Source organism: Odontesthes bonariensis, chromosome 5 (genome assembly GCF_027942865.1).
Source record: "Odontesthes bonariensis isolate fOdoBon6 chromosome 5, fOdoBon6.hap1, whole genome shotgun sequence".
Lineage (NCBI taxonomy): Eukaryota > Metazoa > Chordata > Actinopteri > Atheriniformes > Atherinopsidae > Odontesthes > Odontesthes bonariensis.
In genome coordinates, this window is record NC_134510.1 from 22,362,684 (window position 1) to 22,378,906 (window position 16,223).

The 16,223-nt window shown below is 42.0% G+C and overlaps 2 protein-coding genes across 4 annotated transcripts; one reads left to right on the forward strand and one right to left on the reverse strand.

The window, feature by feature from the left end:
• Window positions 1-5,291, forward strand: gsdmeb (gasdermin Eb). Of its 2 annotated transcripts, XM_075465359.1 has the most exons (10): window positions 1-508; window positions 849-1,072; window positions 1,166-1,358; window positions 1,698-1,872; window positions 2,643-2,763; window positions 2,864-2,962; window positions 3,457-3,584; window positions 3,671-3,854; window positions 4,036-4,109; window positions 4,230-5,291. In XM_075465359.1, exons 2-10 carry the CDS (start codon window positions 868-870, stop codon window positions 4,440-4,442), a joined length of 1,392 nt encoding a protein of 463 aa, XP_075321474.1. In that variant the 5' UTR covers window positions 1-508; window positions 849-867; the 3' UTR covers window positions 4,443-5,291. The 2 variants fall into 2 exon arrangements, with proteins under 2 accessions (XP_075321474.1, XP_075321476.1); XM_075465361.1 differs by having other exon boundaries at window positions 1-1,072.
• A 91-nt stretch (window positions 5,292-5,382) lies between these two features.
• Window positions 5,383-16,052, reverse strand: pals2a (protein associated with LIN7 2, MAGUK p55 family member a). Of its 2 annotated transcripts, XM_075465357.1 has the most exons (13): window positions 15,901-16,052; window positions 13,199-13,323; window positions 12,298-12,416; window positions 10,886-11,038; window positions 10,105-10,254; window positions 9,621-9,848; window positions 7,856-7,987; window positions 7,627-7,729; window positions 7,422-7,493; window positions 7,160-7,321; window positions 6,832-7,034; window positions 6,625-6,753; window positions 5,383-6,498 (listed from the first exon to the last, which is right to left on the reverse strand). In XM_075465357.1, exons 2-13 carry the CDS (start codon window positions 13,227-13,229, stop codon window positions 6,322-6,324), a joined length of 1,659 nt encoding a protein of 552 aa, XP_075321472.1. In that variant the 5' UTR covers window positions 13,230-13,323; window positions 15,901-16,052; the 3' UTR covers window positions 5,383-6,321. The 2 variants fall into 2 exon arrangements, with proteins under 2 accessions (XP_075321472.1, XP_075321473.1); XM_075465358.1 differs by lacking the exon at window positions 13,199-13,323.
• Window positions 16,053-16,223: the final 171 nt, after the last annotated feature.

The window sequence follows — 16,223 nt, forward strand, 5'->3', positions numbered from 1 at the left end:
ACAAATAATACAAAAGGTAAATCTACAAAATCCCGCCACCGTCACAGTTTAATTTCCCTCAATATTTTAAACCAGAAATATGCTGCATAAAGTAGTAATTGATAAGTGTGTAAAGCCTTTAAGATGTTCAGCCACCTGTTCCTCATCGACAAAAGCAGTCAGAGTCCAAACAAGTGTGTTGTGTCCAGAAAAAAGTGACCCTTGGTACATGTGAAAGCTCAAAAACTTTTCACTGACAGTTGTCAGGTTTGAGGGGCATCATATGCTGAACTGGCAGAATAAGCGGCAGCGATAGCAGCTGCCGACCGGTAGGCTTATACATTTTTTTTTTTTTTTACAGTTCCTCGTCTCCTGCGGAGGAGGCGGGGGCAGTGGGGCAGTATGAATGTTTTGTCCAAAACAGAGATAGAGGTATAACTGTGCAACACCGACGTTTGGCCCAGCAGCGTCTGTCCTCACTCACGTCTGGTGACCCATTAAAGCACGGACTTCAGACTTCAGGAAAGCGGTAACACGACTCAATTCTTTGTCACGCGTTCGTGACACTATTTTTGCGGTTCAGACCAGACGAACCGCAAATCGATCATAACAAAGACTTGGGCGTTTGTTGATGCCTCCAGCATTTAGTTTTACGCGTGAACTGTTAGAAAGACATTGGTCTGAAATGACTTTTAAGTGCTGGGAATCTTTAAATCTTTAAGTTGGAAAAGCATTTAAATGGATGTGTTACGCAAGTAATTACCGCCGCTTTATTTCTTGCCCTGGAGCACATGGGCGGTGCGCTCTTCCGCATAAACAAGTCTCCTGTTCTGTCTCTTGCAAACCTGGCTTCACTTTCGTCTTCGCAGGTTTCGATCCAACTGGGAGATGTTCGCCATAGCCACCAAGAACTTTGTGGAGGAGGTGGATAAAGGGGGTTTACTGATCCCAGCGTCCAGCTTGAATGACGTTATCGCGGTGCTGACTGTGGTGGTGAAGCGCAAGCGTTTCTGGTTCTGGCAGAAGCCCAAGTATCTTCCCACTGATTTTAACCTCAATGACATACTCACGGGAGACACACCTATTAAGCCAGGTATTTATCAAAAATCTTCTTTTCTGGTGATTGCCCTAATTCCCAATGAAATATCCGCAGTGTTATATTGTCAAATCTCGTCATTTCCCACAGTTGTGGTGGAGACAGACTTCATCAAATACAGTGGGACCTTTGGTGACAACATTCGGGGAACCCTGAATGTCAGTTTTGGCAACAGCAGCGTCAACCTGGAGGGTAAAGACTCTTCCAAACTCCAGTCGTCCTTTGGCAGTTTGAAGAAAGAAGAAGTGGATGTGCAGAAGCTGCTGCATGACTCCAAAGACAGGTGTGCATCCCCACTTAAATCCTTTGAGTCTGATGGCTTAAAAAATGTTCCCAAACATGATGCTGTGCTAAATACCCTCTGGCATTCTTTCCGGTGAAGATCAGCTGAAGTGATCTTTGCCCAACCATAAAGTTTCACACAAAACACGAGGCCCAGTTGAACATAAGCGCCGTGAAAAATGCTGTCAGAGCGTTAGTGTTGGATTGAATTTTCCTTTTCGCATGAGTTATTTAAAAATACACCGATCAGTTTAAGAAACAACAGATTCAAGGTGTATTTGATCAAATCCGATGTCCCATGATTATTCCTGTTGAGGTTTCTGTGAATTTACTGTCTCAGGGTTCTGGACATGTCCCACTGTCTGATCGAGCAGACAAAAGAGAAGCACAAACGGGTGTTTGGGATCGTGAAGGAGCGCATTTTAACAACTCAGCCATGTTCGGTCATCGAGGAGGTGCAGCAGAGTGGACAGTGTGGAGGGGGCCTGAGCTCCTGCGGGCCCAAGGGCCGAAAGGTTCAGAAAGTTTCATTCTAAATTATTCATAGGCTACCTCAATGTGCCGAAGGGATTGTTTCCCTTCGTGGCAATTTTGATCTGTCTTTTCAGTTTTACTTCTTGTTGTGTCGACCATGCAACAGACATATTTTATGTTTACATGTTAAGAAGAAGTGGCATGGGGCGGTCGGTGGCGTAGTGGGTTAAGCAGCCGCCCCATGTATGTAGGCTACAGTCCTCGCTGCAGCTGGCCCCGGTTCGAGTCCCGCACCGGGCGGTCCTTTGCTGCATGTCTTCCCCCTCTCTCGTCTCCCTACTTCCTGTCTCTCTCCAACTGTCCTGTCCATTAAAGGCATAAAAAGCCCAAAAAAAATATTTAAAAAAAAAGAAGAAGTGGCATGACTCCCTCGCTGTTGGGGGGAAAAAAAACAACAACAAAAAACAGTTTTTGCTTCCCGTTTTATTATTTTGGTTCCTGTGGGTGCCAAACAGTTGCTGCTGTGAACTTTTTACACTCAAAGAAAAGCTAAAGCACTGTAGGAGATGAAAAATATTTCTGAAATGAATGCATTGCAGCCTCATGGAAGGTATCAAATAAGGCTACAAGGTATTGCCGTGTTCTTTGAAGTCAGGTGGGTCCACAAATGCTTTGACATCTTTGCCACGCCTCATGCAGAGTAATATTGCATTGCTTTTTCCTTTTAATCAGTTTCCAAAAACTGAGCAGTTCTGTTGGGAGTTTGCATGATTTGTTTCAGCTGGTTGCTCTGCTGTTACTCTTTCTTCAGTTTTCACTGAAGGAAAATGGGAGCCTGAGTAAAGACAGTAACATTACCATGGAGATTCCTACCCACGCAACAATAGCATATGGCCTTATCGAGCTGGAGGTCAAGCAGGATGGGCGCTTTGGTAAGAAAGTGTATCCTGACTTTGCAGATAAACTGCGCTGCCTTTTTCTAATAGGAGAACTGACTAACTCTGTTTCCGAAACTGAACCTACTGTCCACAGAGCTGTGTCTGATGTTGGACACCCATGGCGGCTTTGAAGTAGACGGCCATGCCAAGAAAGGAGTCGTGCATACCTCTGAAAGTGACTTCCTGCAACAAGGTAAATTGCTGTTTTTCTCTTTGGATGTGAAAACTTCCAACTGAAGATGGTTGTTTCATGTCACAAAGGCCCTCGAGAGATTTGAGGCCCAGCTACGCGTTATCAGATTGGAATGGGACAATTACTGTTCATAAACACGTGCTTTGCCTGACATAATAGGATTCCTTTTGAAGCATGAAACCATTCAGTTATCCATGTAGTGTAATTTTATGTTGCTGTATTTCTGTTCCTTTTGTGTTTTAGCAAGGATTTGGGCTGTGGTAAATATTTTCTATTGACACAGTCAGTAGCTGGCCTCAACAGGCATTCTGTATTCATTTCAGTGTGGGAAAAGTTTTGATAAATACCCCATGCTTCATGGACTTATTTGTAAGGACACACTACTCCCTTCTCAGTCATATTCCATGTATTTGATGTCTGGTCATTTAATTTGCTGGATGTGCATGAAGTGAATGATGACAGGTCTGTATTGTGTTGTATTTTTCTAACCGCAGAGCTGGCTCGCCTGAAGGATCATTTCCAGCTGCTTTCATCTCTCCCTGCATCCACCAAGTCCTCTCTGCTCCAGCACATCACAGACCTCATGGAGCACCCAGCAGCCGTCAGCGCACTTCAGAACGTGGTATGTGCGACACAGAGGTCTCCGCCTTAAAGAGTGTGAATGAAATTACGTTGGACTGTAAACATTGACATCTCTCTCTTTATCAGCTGGACCAGATGTATGTGGATAAGAAACCTGGCCTGGATAACGCTGGACTGACAGATTTTCATCGGCAGAACATTCAAGCAGTTCTTGTACTTTTGGAGCAGTCTGGTCAGATGGAGCCAGCTCAGACAGACCGGTCCAAATCCATCCTCACAGCCTTTCTTCTCATCGTCAGTGCCTTGGATGGTGAGAAAAACTGTCCTCTGCTCAGCCTTTGTCTTCAGTCTGTGGAAGAAAATTTCGAGGTCGGAAGGAAAAATGCATGGAGTTGAATAGTTCCCTCTGCAGGCAAATTATCATAACAAAAAAAAAAAAGTCTCATTTCCTTAAGTTGTTTTTCATGCTGTAAATGGGCTCCATCTTTCAGAGATGACACAGGATTCTATTGCCGTCTTGAGAAAATGCAGCAGCCCCACAGCATTACAGGCCCTGGAGCGACTGGTTAGTGAAGACTGCGTTGGCAAAATTAATACTAAACAAAAATATAGCATCTGGCTATTATTACATATTATTTTCCCCATTCATTCAGCTGCCATTGTACTTTTCTCACATCTCTTCTAGGTGCAGTGTGTATCAGGAAATGGGGCGCAGAGCAGCGCAGCCCTGACCGAGGGCATTGATGAAAAAACTAAAGACCTGTTTGCTTCGTGTAATGTGTCCCTGAAGAAACACGGGGACCTGGTGCAGACAGAAACTAAAAACGAGTCAAGAAATAGGCTTCTGGTCCTGTGTGTCGCTGTCAGAAGTCTTGCGTCATTGGCTCACTGTGGTTGAACAGGGGACGCCTTTTTTAAAATCCACCAGAAACTTGAAATACTGAAATTAGATGCAGATGTATCCATCTTTGGTACTTTCATCTCAACTGCCAGTGGTGCTACACGTCAAAAAGAACATTCAAAACTTTTTGATTTCATATGTTGGGGTTATAGTTGTTGTAAAAATTGTAAAAATGTACGAAATTTTGTTAAAATATGTAAGCAATTAGGACTTCAACCTACGGCTTTTTGTTGGAAAAGGCAATTCTTTTCAACCGATTTCTTTATTTTATAGATAAAACTTGATTACATGAATATGGTGACATAATCATTAAAAGGGAGCAATACGCACTACATTCCCCACCGCTTTTGAAATGGACTTGTTTGGCCAGTTTTATTCAGTTTCGTGGGAACAATCTGATGTAGAGAACAATCTGATGTAGAGAACAATCTGATGTAGAGAACTGAGTGGAATTGGACTACGTTTCATGTTCGAGGGATGAATCAGCCACGTTTCCGAGAGACTCGGTTGAGTTTTTTTTTTTTTAATTATTCTTTTGGTTTTGATGTAAAAACGTGTTTCACCATTCTTTAAGGTTTCAGAGTTTTACTTTCATGCCCTGCTGTTAAATATTGAATCATTCGACACAAAAATAAAAAGTATTACATCTGTCAAGAGTCGAAATGTTAAAACTGCAAACCTCATCGGGAACCACTTGAGATCCTGAGGTTCTTGAACATTTCAAAAGTTTTGTGGGATTTAATTGCAGACATGTTAAGAGTCGGGAGTGCTGCGGTCGGGCAAATACTGGAAACTGTTTCAACTTACGGGTGCATACTTTCATGGCTCTAAACCACGACAAAACAAGTTGTTGTTGCTTTTTCCTCAGCTTTTAAATGGATTCTGAACTCGTTTGCTAGTTCTGCTGAAAGAAAAAAGGCAAAAGCAAAGCAGATCATTAGAAAACACCAGTTATTTATTTGACATCTGAAAATACATCTTATCTGAACTCCTGTAAAATATACCTTTTATAAGTAAATATGAACTTCATTTAAAACTGTTATATTTTAGTAATATCACATCAAAAGGGATGGTTCTCTGAGATTCAGTACCCTGTTTCAGGAGTCCTGTGGAAAGTTTTTCTATCACGAACACAGCACTGGTCTAACGGTCAAACACAAGTTCTTTAATGTGTGACAAAAGATTAGCATTAATAATAATCATAATGTCTTTTGTGCATGAGTGACAAGAGAAATGCTGGGTAAATATTACATTATTGCTCTTCTTCCTGTGCAACATTACACAGTGTCTGGCAAGACATTCTCCATTAATGACGTGAAGCTGAAAACATGTCCGGGGGGGGTTGCCTTCTGGAGACAAAAGGTCTCAAACGTATGACTGCACTGCGCAAATGACAATAAGTCTGAAGTGACAAAATGAGATGAAGCACTGGACATATATGCACTGTAAACTGTTAACACTGAGGTATCATCCTTTTCAATGAGCGAGCCCTCATTCCTGCAGAATAAATACAATTTACCTATCTTACAGATGTGAAATTAAAAGTGGACGCGGCAAAGAAACGAGTCGCTTTAAAAACGATCTGACACGAGGGCCAGAATCCCCCCCCACCCCCAAATCCATATGAATAGAAAACATCCTTTAAAAAATACTTTGCCAATAAATAAGTACACTTCCTGTGTGTTGTGAGTTGCATAGTGTGCTAGGAAGAAATCTGGCGATTCAGATTAAGGTGACTCTGATGCAGCTTTGTGTGAGACCCAAATCACACACGGTCGATGCCCCACTCTTTGTATATGCAGCACAGTGTTGAAAATCTTTAATCCCGGGCCTGGCAGCAAACACGACAGCGTTTATCCAGTAGGGGGGTTAAACATCAGTAGACCCAGCTCACTGGAACCCACTGCGGCTCCACAAATAATTGCTCTACAGCATCCTGCAGCTTGTCGAAGGCCTTGTCCAGATTGTCGTTGACAATAGTCAGGTCAAAGTAGTGGCTGTACGCCCGCCGGATCCTGGCACTCTCATCCACGGTCTTCTTTAAATCATTCTCCTGTTGCAGAAAAGGAAGTGAGCCCATTTGTGGGATGGATGGAGCGAACATTCATTCTTGAGTATTGATCACTGAAACGCCTCTCATTACTGTTATTAAGGGATTTAAGAACTCAATTCATCTTACTGTGAGTAGTTTGGTAGTAAGGCCAGCATCGACCACAGCTTTGTGCATATCTCTTAGCGTGTCCAGCTCAGGAGCAGCAATAAACACCACAAACGGCATGAAATCGGCAGTCTTCAACACTTTCAGGGCCTGGGCATAAAATATAATGTCACTTCTCAAGCTTTAGGAAAAACAGCTCCTTGCACAGAGAGTCCATCTTTTACTGACCTGTGGGTTGACGTCTAGGATGCACGTTCGCCTCGTTTCCACCACTTCAAGGATAGAGTCGATCTTGGTGCCGTAAAGATTGCCGTCGTACTCGCCGTGCTCCAGATATCGGCTCTCCTTGATGTCTTTTTCCATTGCTTCTCGCGTCACAAAGCAGTAGTTCTGGCCATTTTTCTCCTCTTCTCTGGGACTGCGTGACGTAACTGAAGGGGGAAAAAAAAATAAAAATAATAATAATAATAATTCAGGAGAGGGGTGACGTGTACCCCTGGCAGGACACAGAGTGCAGACAATTCAATTATGTCAGCTGTACGCCTCAAACACTCACAGGGGACAGTGGTTCCATATCTCAGAGGGTTCATGACAATAAGTCTGTTCTTGAGGCTCCGCCTCCCAACTCCCTGGGCTCCAATCAGAACCAGTGTTTTCCTTTGGAACGGTGGCATCCTGGCTACTTCCTCATAGATCTGCAGCTCATAACGGTCAAACTCTGCTCAAAGCAATACACATGCTAAATGAGAGCTGTTTGTCACTGATGCACTTAAAACAAACACAAAAAAAAGAATTAGAATCGGTTGTTATACACACACCTGCGTTTTTAGAAGTGAGGTACATCATTTTTTTCTTTTTCTTCTTTGCAGTTAGAGTGCCACAGAGCTTCCCTGAGACACACACAGTACAAAAGGTGTCAGAACACTGCACGGTGGTTCCAAACGCCAGGGATGTCTCACTGTTATGAAAGCTTAACTACAGTAACTGGTAGGATAAGACAGTGGGAATATGATTTGTACTGACCTGAACCAACGGCGTCCCAGTCTCTTCTCACAAAAGCTTTCCTCTTCTCCTCCAAAAACTGACTAGGGATGAGGCCCGTAGCTCCACCAACAACTTTGCACGCCTTAAAGGAAACCAGACCACTGGTTTGAATATTTTACATACAAATAAAAATAAACCCACCCAGTTGATCTCTTAGAAGATTCTTCGAGCTCATCAGCAGCTCCTTGTAAGCGTGTGCCTTTTTCACCTGCCACCAGTTGGGATCCTCCTTGTTGACTACATGAAGTATGTCCCCTTTGGAGAAGGCCAGGCCTGCCTCTTTACAGGGGATCAAGTTGTCTGTGGCTGGGTTATAGTTGAAGTGTGGCTTCAGATAAACCTACAATTCAAAGTTTGAACAAGACAGTGCACCTTTTAAAGTTCCATCAAACGATATTTCTAACCTCGTTCTTTATGCTGCAAACAATTTCCTTCTTTGACGCTCGCAAGGCATCATTCAATTCCGTTAAATGGAATTAAAACGACGGCATCAACTACTTGCTATGTGAAAATATAGCTGCGTGTTGATATTCTCGCCACACAGCCTCCCTCCCTTCTGAACACCTTGGTATTTTCCAGATGATAAGCTCCATTCATGTCAGGGCAAGCAAAGTTCGAGCTCTTCCTACACTGGATAACATAATTTCTTTGGGTAAAACGACTCCCACAAAGGGAGGGATCAAATCTGAGCCCAAAGTGGACCATTTTTGACGATGCAGGGAGATTTATGAGCTGCTTATACTGCTGCAGATTTGGTTTCACTTTTGGATTTTATTGTGTCTGTTTAGGTTTGATTGGCTGCTGCTCAAGCTTGACATAACAGTTTTCTCAGGTCATATATTACCCCATTAAAGTTCCCATGCTATGGCAGGCAAAAGGCTACTTACCCACTGCAATTTTCAGGTAAAACACAGAAGCTATATGCCCAGTGAGCTCTGATCAGTCAGCAATAACAGCCTGATCATGTTTTCATTAGTGTAGAATCATGAGAAAATAGAAATTAAGTGTGCATTTGTGTTCTTAGAGCGAGCGCTTTAAATGTATGTGCTGCAGGTCAATTTCCATTAATTTCAATAAATAACAGAAGAGCAAGCACTGGCTCTGGAGAGGGCCTTTCACATTTTTCACATTTGTAGCAGCCACGGCAGATTTTCCTCCTCCTCTGGAAGGGGAGGAGGAAGCAGTGGTTATTCAGAATGCAGCTTTGTAACCAATGTCACAAAATCCCATTTTACACATCCAAGCTGAGCATTTACTCTATAGTATTACATTAATCCATATTAAATCATCCTTAAATAGCTCTTTCAGGACAAGGCCTTTATTTTCAAACCGATTTGACTATCTGTTAGACAGCTTGTAATTTGTAGTCGTCGCTGTGAATACTCAAACTCAAAAGGCTGAATGAGATGGACCAGGTACAACTTAAGACACCAAGAGATAGGACTGAGTACTAGGGATGATTTCCACGGAAGAAAACCCAACAAGCACAGTGCGAAACAGCAGAACAGAGAGCTCATTTGGTCATTCTTGGCATAAGGGTTGGTGTCTGACATAACCTTACATACTACTCCCTGGTGTCAGCTGCTGTGCGTGCCTGTTACAGTAAGGACAAGAGGGACGTGCTCCAGTGAACAGAGTGGTGTATGTCCTAGTTTAAGTGTGGAGTGTTATTAATAGATCCTCGTGGGCTCAGTTTTCAAAAGCCTTGCATTCTGTAATCAGTCGTGTCAGGCAGCTTACAACCAATCCCAAACAGGCTCAATGCAAATCCTGTGCAGCTGTAATCCAGGAGAATAAAAAAAATCCTATGCGCTCAAGGTCCTGATTTTCACACCAAGAAAAACGGAATTTCTTTCGCAGAAATGTTTGAATTGAACGTAACTGGACTTGAATTGAACTGAACTAAATGTGCCAATTCAGCAGGATTAATACCTGAAACGATAATAGAAACATCTAACCTCCTTTCTCCTCACCTGGGGTGGTGCAGGTGTGTCTTTGTAGCTTGGTAGGACTTTGAGTGTGACGCTTCCAGTGCAGGCGCTCAGCAGCTCCTGGAGTTCATGGGGGTTGCTCCCGACCTCAAGACCGTTTACCTCACAGATTATATCCCCCGTGTGCAGCATCCCCTGCCTGTCGATGGAGCTGCCATGCAGGATGCGTGTGATCACCATCTCTCCCTGCGCCACACGGAACGTCACGCCCTGAAATAGAGTGCGAGTCTGTCAGTACCCCACTTCCACAGCTCATAAATCACAGCCAGGCCCATTTCACAGCTTGTTCTACCTGGTTGCTGTGAAAGAACCCGTCCTACTTAAGATGAACATATAAAACTGAGTCACTACTTCCAAACAGATGGTCAATAGAACACAAAATATGCAAAGCACTTTACAGCCCCTAAGGAGTATTAAAGGTTTCCTCTGTAGAGCTGCAGTTAATTTAAATGTCTGGCTAACTTACCAGTGGTTCCCCAGCTTTCTTCTGGATGCCAATCATCCTGACAGCATCAGCAGGCATGAATGAACTCGTCAACATGGAATTGCTGTTCGCCGTAGTGTGGGGCATTTCGTAGCACTTCGCAGCCACTTTGTCGTGGGCCTCTATCAAAGACTGCAACAGAGCAAGAGAGAGAAGTAAAGACAGAATGTCTTGGCTCAGACTTTAAACTCCCAAATCCCCAAAAAGTCCCCCCCCTCCTCCGATTAAGAAAGATGACACTGTGGTTCCATCCACCGAAATAATAAAGACAATGAGCAGCACAGCACCAAGCTTTTGACAACTTGCTAGAAAAGAGTGAAGACAAAAATAAGTCAACCGTGCACGATTTGTTCGTGACAGCACTGACCAACGACTGACAAAAAGAGGACAAAGCAGTCTCACTCTTACCCTAGCAGCCACAAAATAAAGCCAGCATGGTATAGAGAATACGGACAAACTGCATCGACAAATGTAAAGATTCACTGACACCGTGGGCGACAGCCTTCTCCCCCGTGACGTTACCCACATAACTCTGCCTGCTATTGGGTTAGGGAAAGACAGCTCCACCCTCTGATGCCGCAAAAGCACAAGTGGTGGAGAATATTCAAGGTGACAAGGAAACCAATCTGCATCTCAGGCACGCCAGGAAAAATGAGGTATTAGGTGGCACGAGAAAGCTCTGATATCCACTCACACACAAGTAAACACAGGCTTGCCTATGTTAACATAGTAACAACGAGGGAGTGATAAGGTTCCTAATTACCTTAAAGTGTGGCTCCTGAAGGATTCTGACAAGCTCGGCAGCGGCAGCATCTTTTTCTGGCAGGTTGTTGAGGGAGTCCAAGATCTCTGCCACCAGCTCAACGTTATTGTCCTGCACGGCTTGCAACTTAACTTCCTCAAGACGCTCGTGAGCCTAAACCAACACAAGCCATAAAATCATAAAACTTAAGATGACAATAATCACTTAGTTAAGACATTATGACACTATTAAAATTAGGCAACAAAACATTCAGGATTGTCGAGCATGTGTCAGAACGACTCTTAAATGAATACGTTTTGTGGTGCTGCTTCCCTATGACTGGATTTTTTTTGTAACTCCCATTTTGATACACTGAAATAAATGAAAAATAATCATTTTATACTGTAATGTTGAATCACGGGCTTATCTTTGCTAAACCTGGTGTTATTCCACATAACCTGTATCCAAAACATGTTTTTAAGCATCTTTTGAGCAAAGTTGTCACTTTGCTACATGGTCACAACCAATGTTGGATTACCATTATTTATTTGAAATGAGATGTTTTTTGTGATTCCAGTGATTAAGAATATATAACAACAACAAAAAAAAATTAAGCACCCAAATATTGATTTTAATATTGACCATGGCAACGGTCAAAGGTCAGAGGCCCTCCAGAAAGCCCCGATATCAATATTCACTATCTATTCACATGAAATATGGGTACTTCTAAGAAAAGAAAATTCACTGTTCTATGCAAAGCTGGGATCTTTCTCTCAGAAATGAGGACGGTGACCTGCCTCAGTGACACTATTTCCACGAAAATATTCTATTAATAGAAATGGTGGTTTGACCCGATGACCTCAATCTCAGCGGGAGATTTTCATGTTATTTTTTTCAGGACAGTGTTACATAACAATCCCTTGGTGGCGCCATCAGCCTCTTTTTAGGTGTGATTGAAACTCATTTTACAGATGTTCAAGAGGTGCTCAAACTACTTCAGCACAAACGTAGGTTACTTTATAATTATATGAAAACAACATGAGGTCCGTCATTCGGTCGTGCAAAGAATAAACCTTTGCTAATGTCACTCCTCTCACAGGCACTGGTCTGTAATCGCTGACAAAATTAATACAAATAAGGCTGAACCTGAACAATGGATACCACTTCCCATAATGCAGCTTGATTGCGGTTATACATGCTTGTAATTAAAGCATATAATTCCCATCTTTATTTGTCTCAAGTCTCTCCTGACGTGACACACACACACACACACACACACACACACACCAGCACTGGCTACCTGGTGAACTCTATTTTACAATAAAGTTATGATCAACATGATCTTGAAAGGGCTTCCCATTTCATGTAAAGCTTGAGGGGCCAGTTCTAACGCACAAATACACTGGAGAAGTATCGGTAAACGCGTGCTTTACCTTAGCGAGGGAGCGGACGATGCGGCTCTCCATGATGGCTCTGAGGAAGATGAGGTCAATGTCTTTAGCTCCTGTGCCCGGTGGCAAGTCCTTAAGGTTGTCCAGTACCTGCTGCATGGCTGGAGAAAAATAAATACATTTAATACATCTGGCTGAAAAACACCAACTTTTGAGCTTAAAGACTGGCTGCAAAGTGATTGCAAGCACAAATGATAGTTGTTGTTTTTTTTTTAAACGGAGGCTGATCACTTGCTATAAATACAATCAACACTCAGAGCACATTAAAATATTGATGGGGGAAAAAAAAAGCTTTTACTGCAGTAAGACGTATAAAGCAAGAACAAGTGGACAGTGATTAAATGGGCCAATTCACAAGAAACGTCCCTCATTTCTACTGCAGCAGCAACAAGGGTCACAAAGGAAATGTTGAACAAGATTTGCCCGGTAGTGAGTGACAGCAAACAGCCAGAAAATGAAGCCATATAACAACTAGCTGCTTTTGCAAAAATGCAGCAAGTGGTTTGATTAATAAGCCAACATATCAAAGCAAATTTCTTCTCTTTCAGTACTTTAAAGTAATGTTTTTTTCCCCATTAAAAAGACAACAAACTGAGGTCTGAGAGCGTTCAATCACAGAAATTAGTTTAGCTGTTGTTAAAGAATTAAAGCACTAGGCTGTTTTACAAGTCAAAAAGTTTCTTTTTCTTAAAATGTGATTTTCAATTACACATGAGGACACATTTGGAGGCTCACAGGCAGCAGCAGACATGCCCACACAACCATCTCTGGACAACGTTGACTAAATGTCTGTGCAAAATTAATCATGAATACAAAAACAAAAGAATTAACTTTATTAAACTTCTTAAATAATAGTTTTAGGACTTTGTCTTTGACGGCTTACCTGAGCCAGACTTTGCATTGGCCACAGTCATATTTATTATTCTTCAGTTCGGGACGGTGAAACACTCTAAACCGGGTCAAAAGCCACCCAACTGCTCGCTTACAGAAACCAGAGCAACTGGAGAGCTGGACAAGGTAGGAAACCAACTCAAGTCAGTGTAGTGCACAATATGAGATCACCATACTATACAAGAAATGAAATGATATAAACCAAGCTCACATTTTCTAAAATACTTTTCAAGAAAGCCAACAGAAATAAACAAATGAAAAACACAAAATAGTAATTGTCTTAATGTGATATCTGCACGTTAGCACAAAAGGGCGCTTATTAAACAGGAGAATGACAAAGAAGACAATTGAATGACAGCCTGATATGTCTCTCGTCCCTCTGGTAAAAGGTTGTACCAGCCACACACAACAGAGGCTTTCTGTACAAGTATGCTCTCCAAACAGATAAAAACAGATCTACCACCGCTGTAATAGGACTGTGGGCCTTCTCGACACAGGCGCCCACGTTCAACCAGAAACTGGACTGTATGCACATCATAAACGCAACATTATACTGCGTCCGTATAGTGTCAATGAAATCCGCCAATTTCTACAATTACACGGAGCCAAAGGTAAAAATGCAAGGCAAGAACTCACCGACCAACTGTGTTTAAATCATCAGTGAGGCAGGCCAACAATGAGCACCTGGACTAGCTCACCAAGATAATCTGGTTGGTTGGGGTCAGAATCACTTGGTCAGTAATTTCGCTAACTGATATGGATCCAGTTTGCAGCTCGTTACTGGCTGGATGGCACTTGAGATGGCTGCTCCATCTCCGATATGACCGCTAAATGTCAGTGACTTTTACGCTCTGTGGCTTTAAAAATACTCGAAGAGCAATAAACCTTTCACTTAAAGGGGATACGTTTTAAGTCCAATTAATAAGAAGATTGCTGTATGCAACAGTGGTCCAAGTCATCTACTTCGCACAACAGACATGGACAATAAATTCCATATTCAGAAACATGCGTCGCTCCTGGAAATCAGCATTTAATACGCAGTCCTTAATATATAAACAAATCCTTTTTTTCTCATTTTTAAACCTCATGCTGGACCAGAATTAAGACTGGTGATAAAATAACTTTGCCAAAGTACTGATGAAAATGGTATTAAAACGTATTAAAGTCAGTGTGCGTATGCAGTTTTTGTTTTTAAAACAGGGTACATGCACTAAAACAAGGTGACCGACCCATTTCCCATTGTAAGAGGAAGCATAGCTACCTTCAATGAGCTGGAACCACAAGCTTCTGTCACTGCTCTCGGAGAAAACCCTACAGACCACTTCTTTCCGATTCTGATAAGCATGGCCAGATTTGGTATCAAATTAACAAAGTGAATTGAATTTAATAGAGATTTGATCAAATCTTTGAAATGTGGCAACAAAAGCTTAAAAGAAAACAATACCATACACCTGTAAAGCATTTTTAAGTGTGTTTTCGTAAAAGAAATATGATTCAACCAATCCTAAAAGCCAAATATCTTCTTCTGAGTATTAGTTTTTACCCTCAGGCTTGTTTTTTTCACTACGATTCAATGTTTTTTTTCCCCCTTTTATCAACACTTCTTAAATATGAACTGCTCTTGGGTTATGTGACAGTTTCCCTACTGTACTGCAGGGGTGGTGCTGTTTTTGAGATGCTACTCTAACTTGACCAACTAAAAGTGCTAAATATACCACATCCATGTTGCTGTATTTGCTTCGAGTATACCATGAGATGCATAAGGAGTGAAAGGGATCATCTCTGAAACTCGACTTTGTATCCATTTCTAACTACATGGTGCAATCTTTTTAATGTTTAATTCTACATGTTGTTAACTTATACACTGCCATGCTTATTAAAAAGATTGCCATGTACTTTATGTTCAGTTTGTGACCGCATAATGTAATCTGTTCCAACCCCACAGTCGGTTAAAGGCTTCTGATGTTCACCCACATGGAGCCAACAGATGCGCCAAAGTTTTATTTTTTTTTTAATTTATTGTCAAACACCTGAAGAGAGAGTGTAAGAGCGAACACTAGCTGTTTGCAGCTTCTCGAGTCATGGAGAAGTAAGTTGAACCAGTCCGTTCAGAATCGATCTCTTAAGGAAACGTTTTGCTCCGGCGATCACAATCTACTGTCAAGCTACACGCGCACGTGTAACCATCTTCAAAATGTTTAGCAAGAACGGTAATTAGCCATTGAAGGCTAATATCTGTTGCAAACCCTTATTCCACCATTAAATAAAAATACATTTAGAGTTATAGGTATAGTTGTACACTGAAACTTCTCGAGGTCAGGTCTTCTTCGGTCGTATTTAATCGGTGTGTGTCCCGTGTGGGTTCTTAGCTCACATGCGAGCAAGTTAGCAATGCTAATGACTGGTAGCAATTACTGTCGTATGATGTAAACTACCTTTCAGTCTCACAAATAACCCGGGAATTCATACTTCAACATACGTCAGGAAATTAAGACAGATAACCCCAACCGTTGCAGTTTCGCTCGCTGCTGTGAAAGAAGCATTAAAGTAAAGTTGGCTAACTCATGTTATTCAGCTAGCTAGTTAGTAGCTAGCAGTGCTTAAAATTAGCTGTAGGTTCAATGAAAGCCATAAACTAGATGGTCCTACGATGAGAACGTCCCTTTATAAGTCTTCAAATGAATGATACTTTACCTAGTGTATCGTAAGTAACCAGTACCCTTCCATGCTCGCCTTTACTTCAGAGCTTCATAATTCGCCGATCTTTTGCGCAATAATAACTTGTAGCTGCATCTCCAGTGTGCTGCCTGAGCCCCCTCTCCAGAGCAAATGTCATCCAGTGCTGTTCAAGTTATATGTAGCCCATTGAAATCCCTCACAGCTCACCCATATCATTTACTGGTAATTTTACACCAACATACAGACCCCTTTGGATGCTTTGGAAAGCAATCATGCTGAAATGCTGATTATCTTTAAAAAAAAAAAAAAGAGGTTAAATAAAATATTTTTTGTTTTTT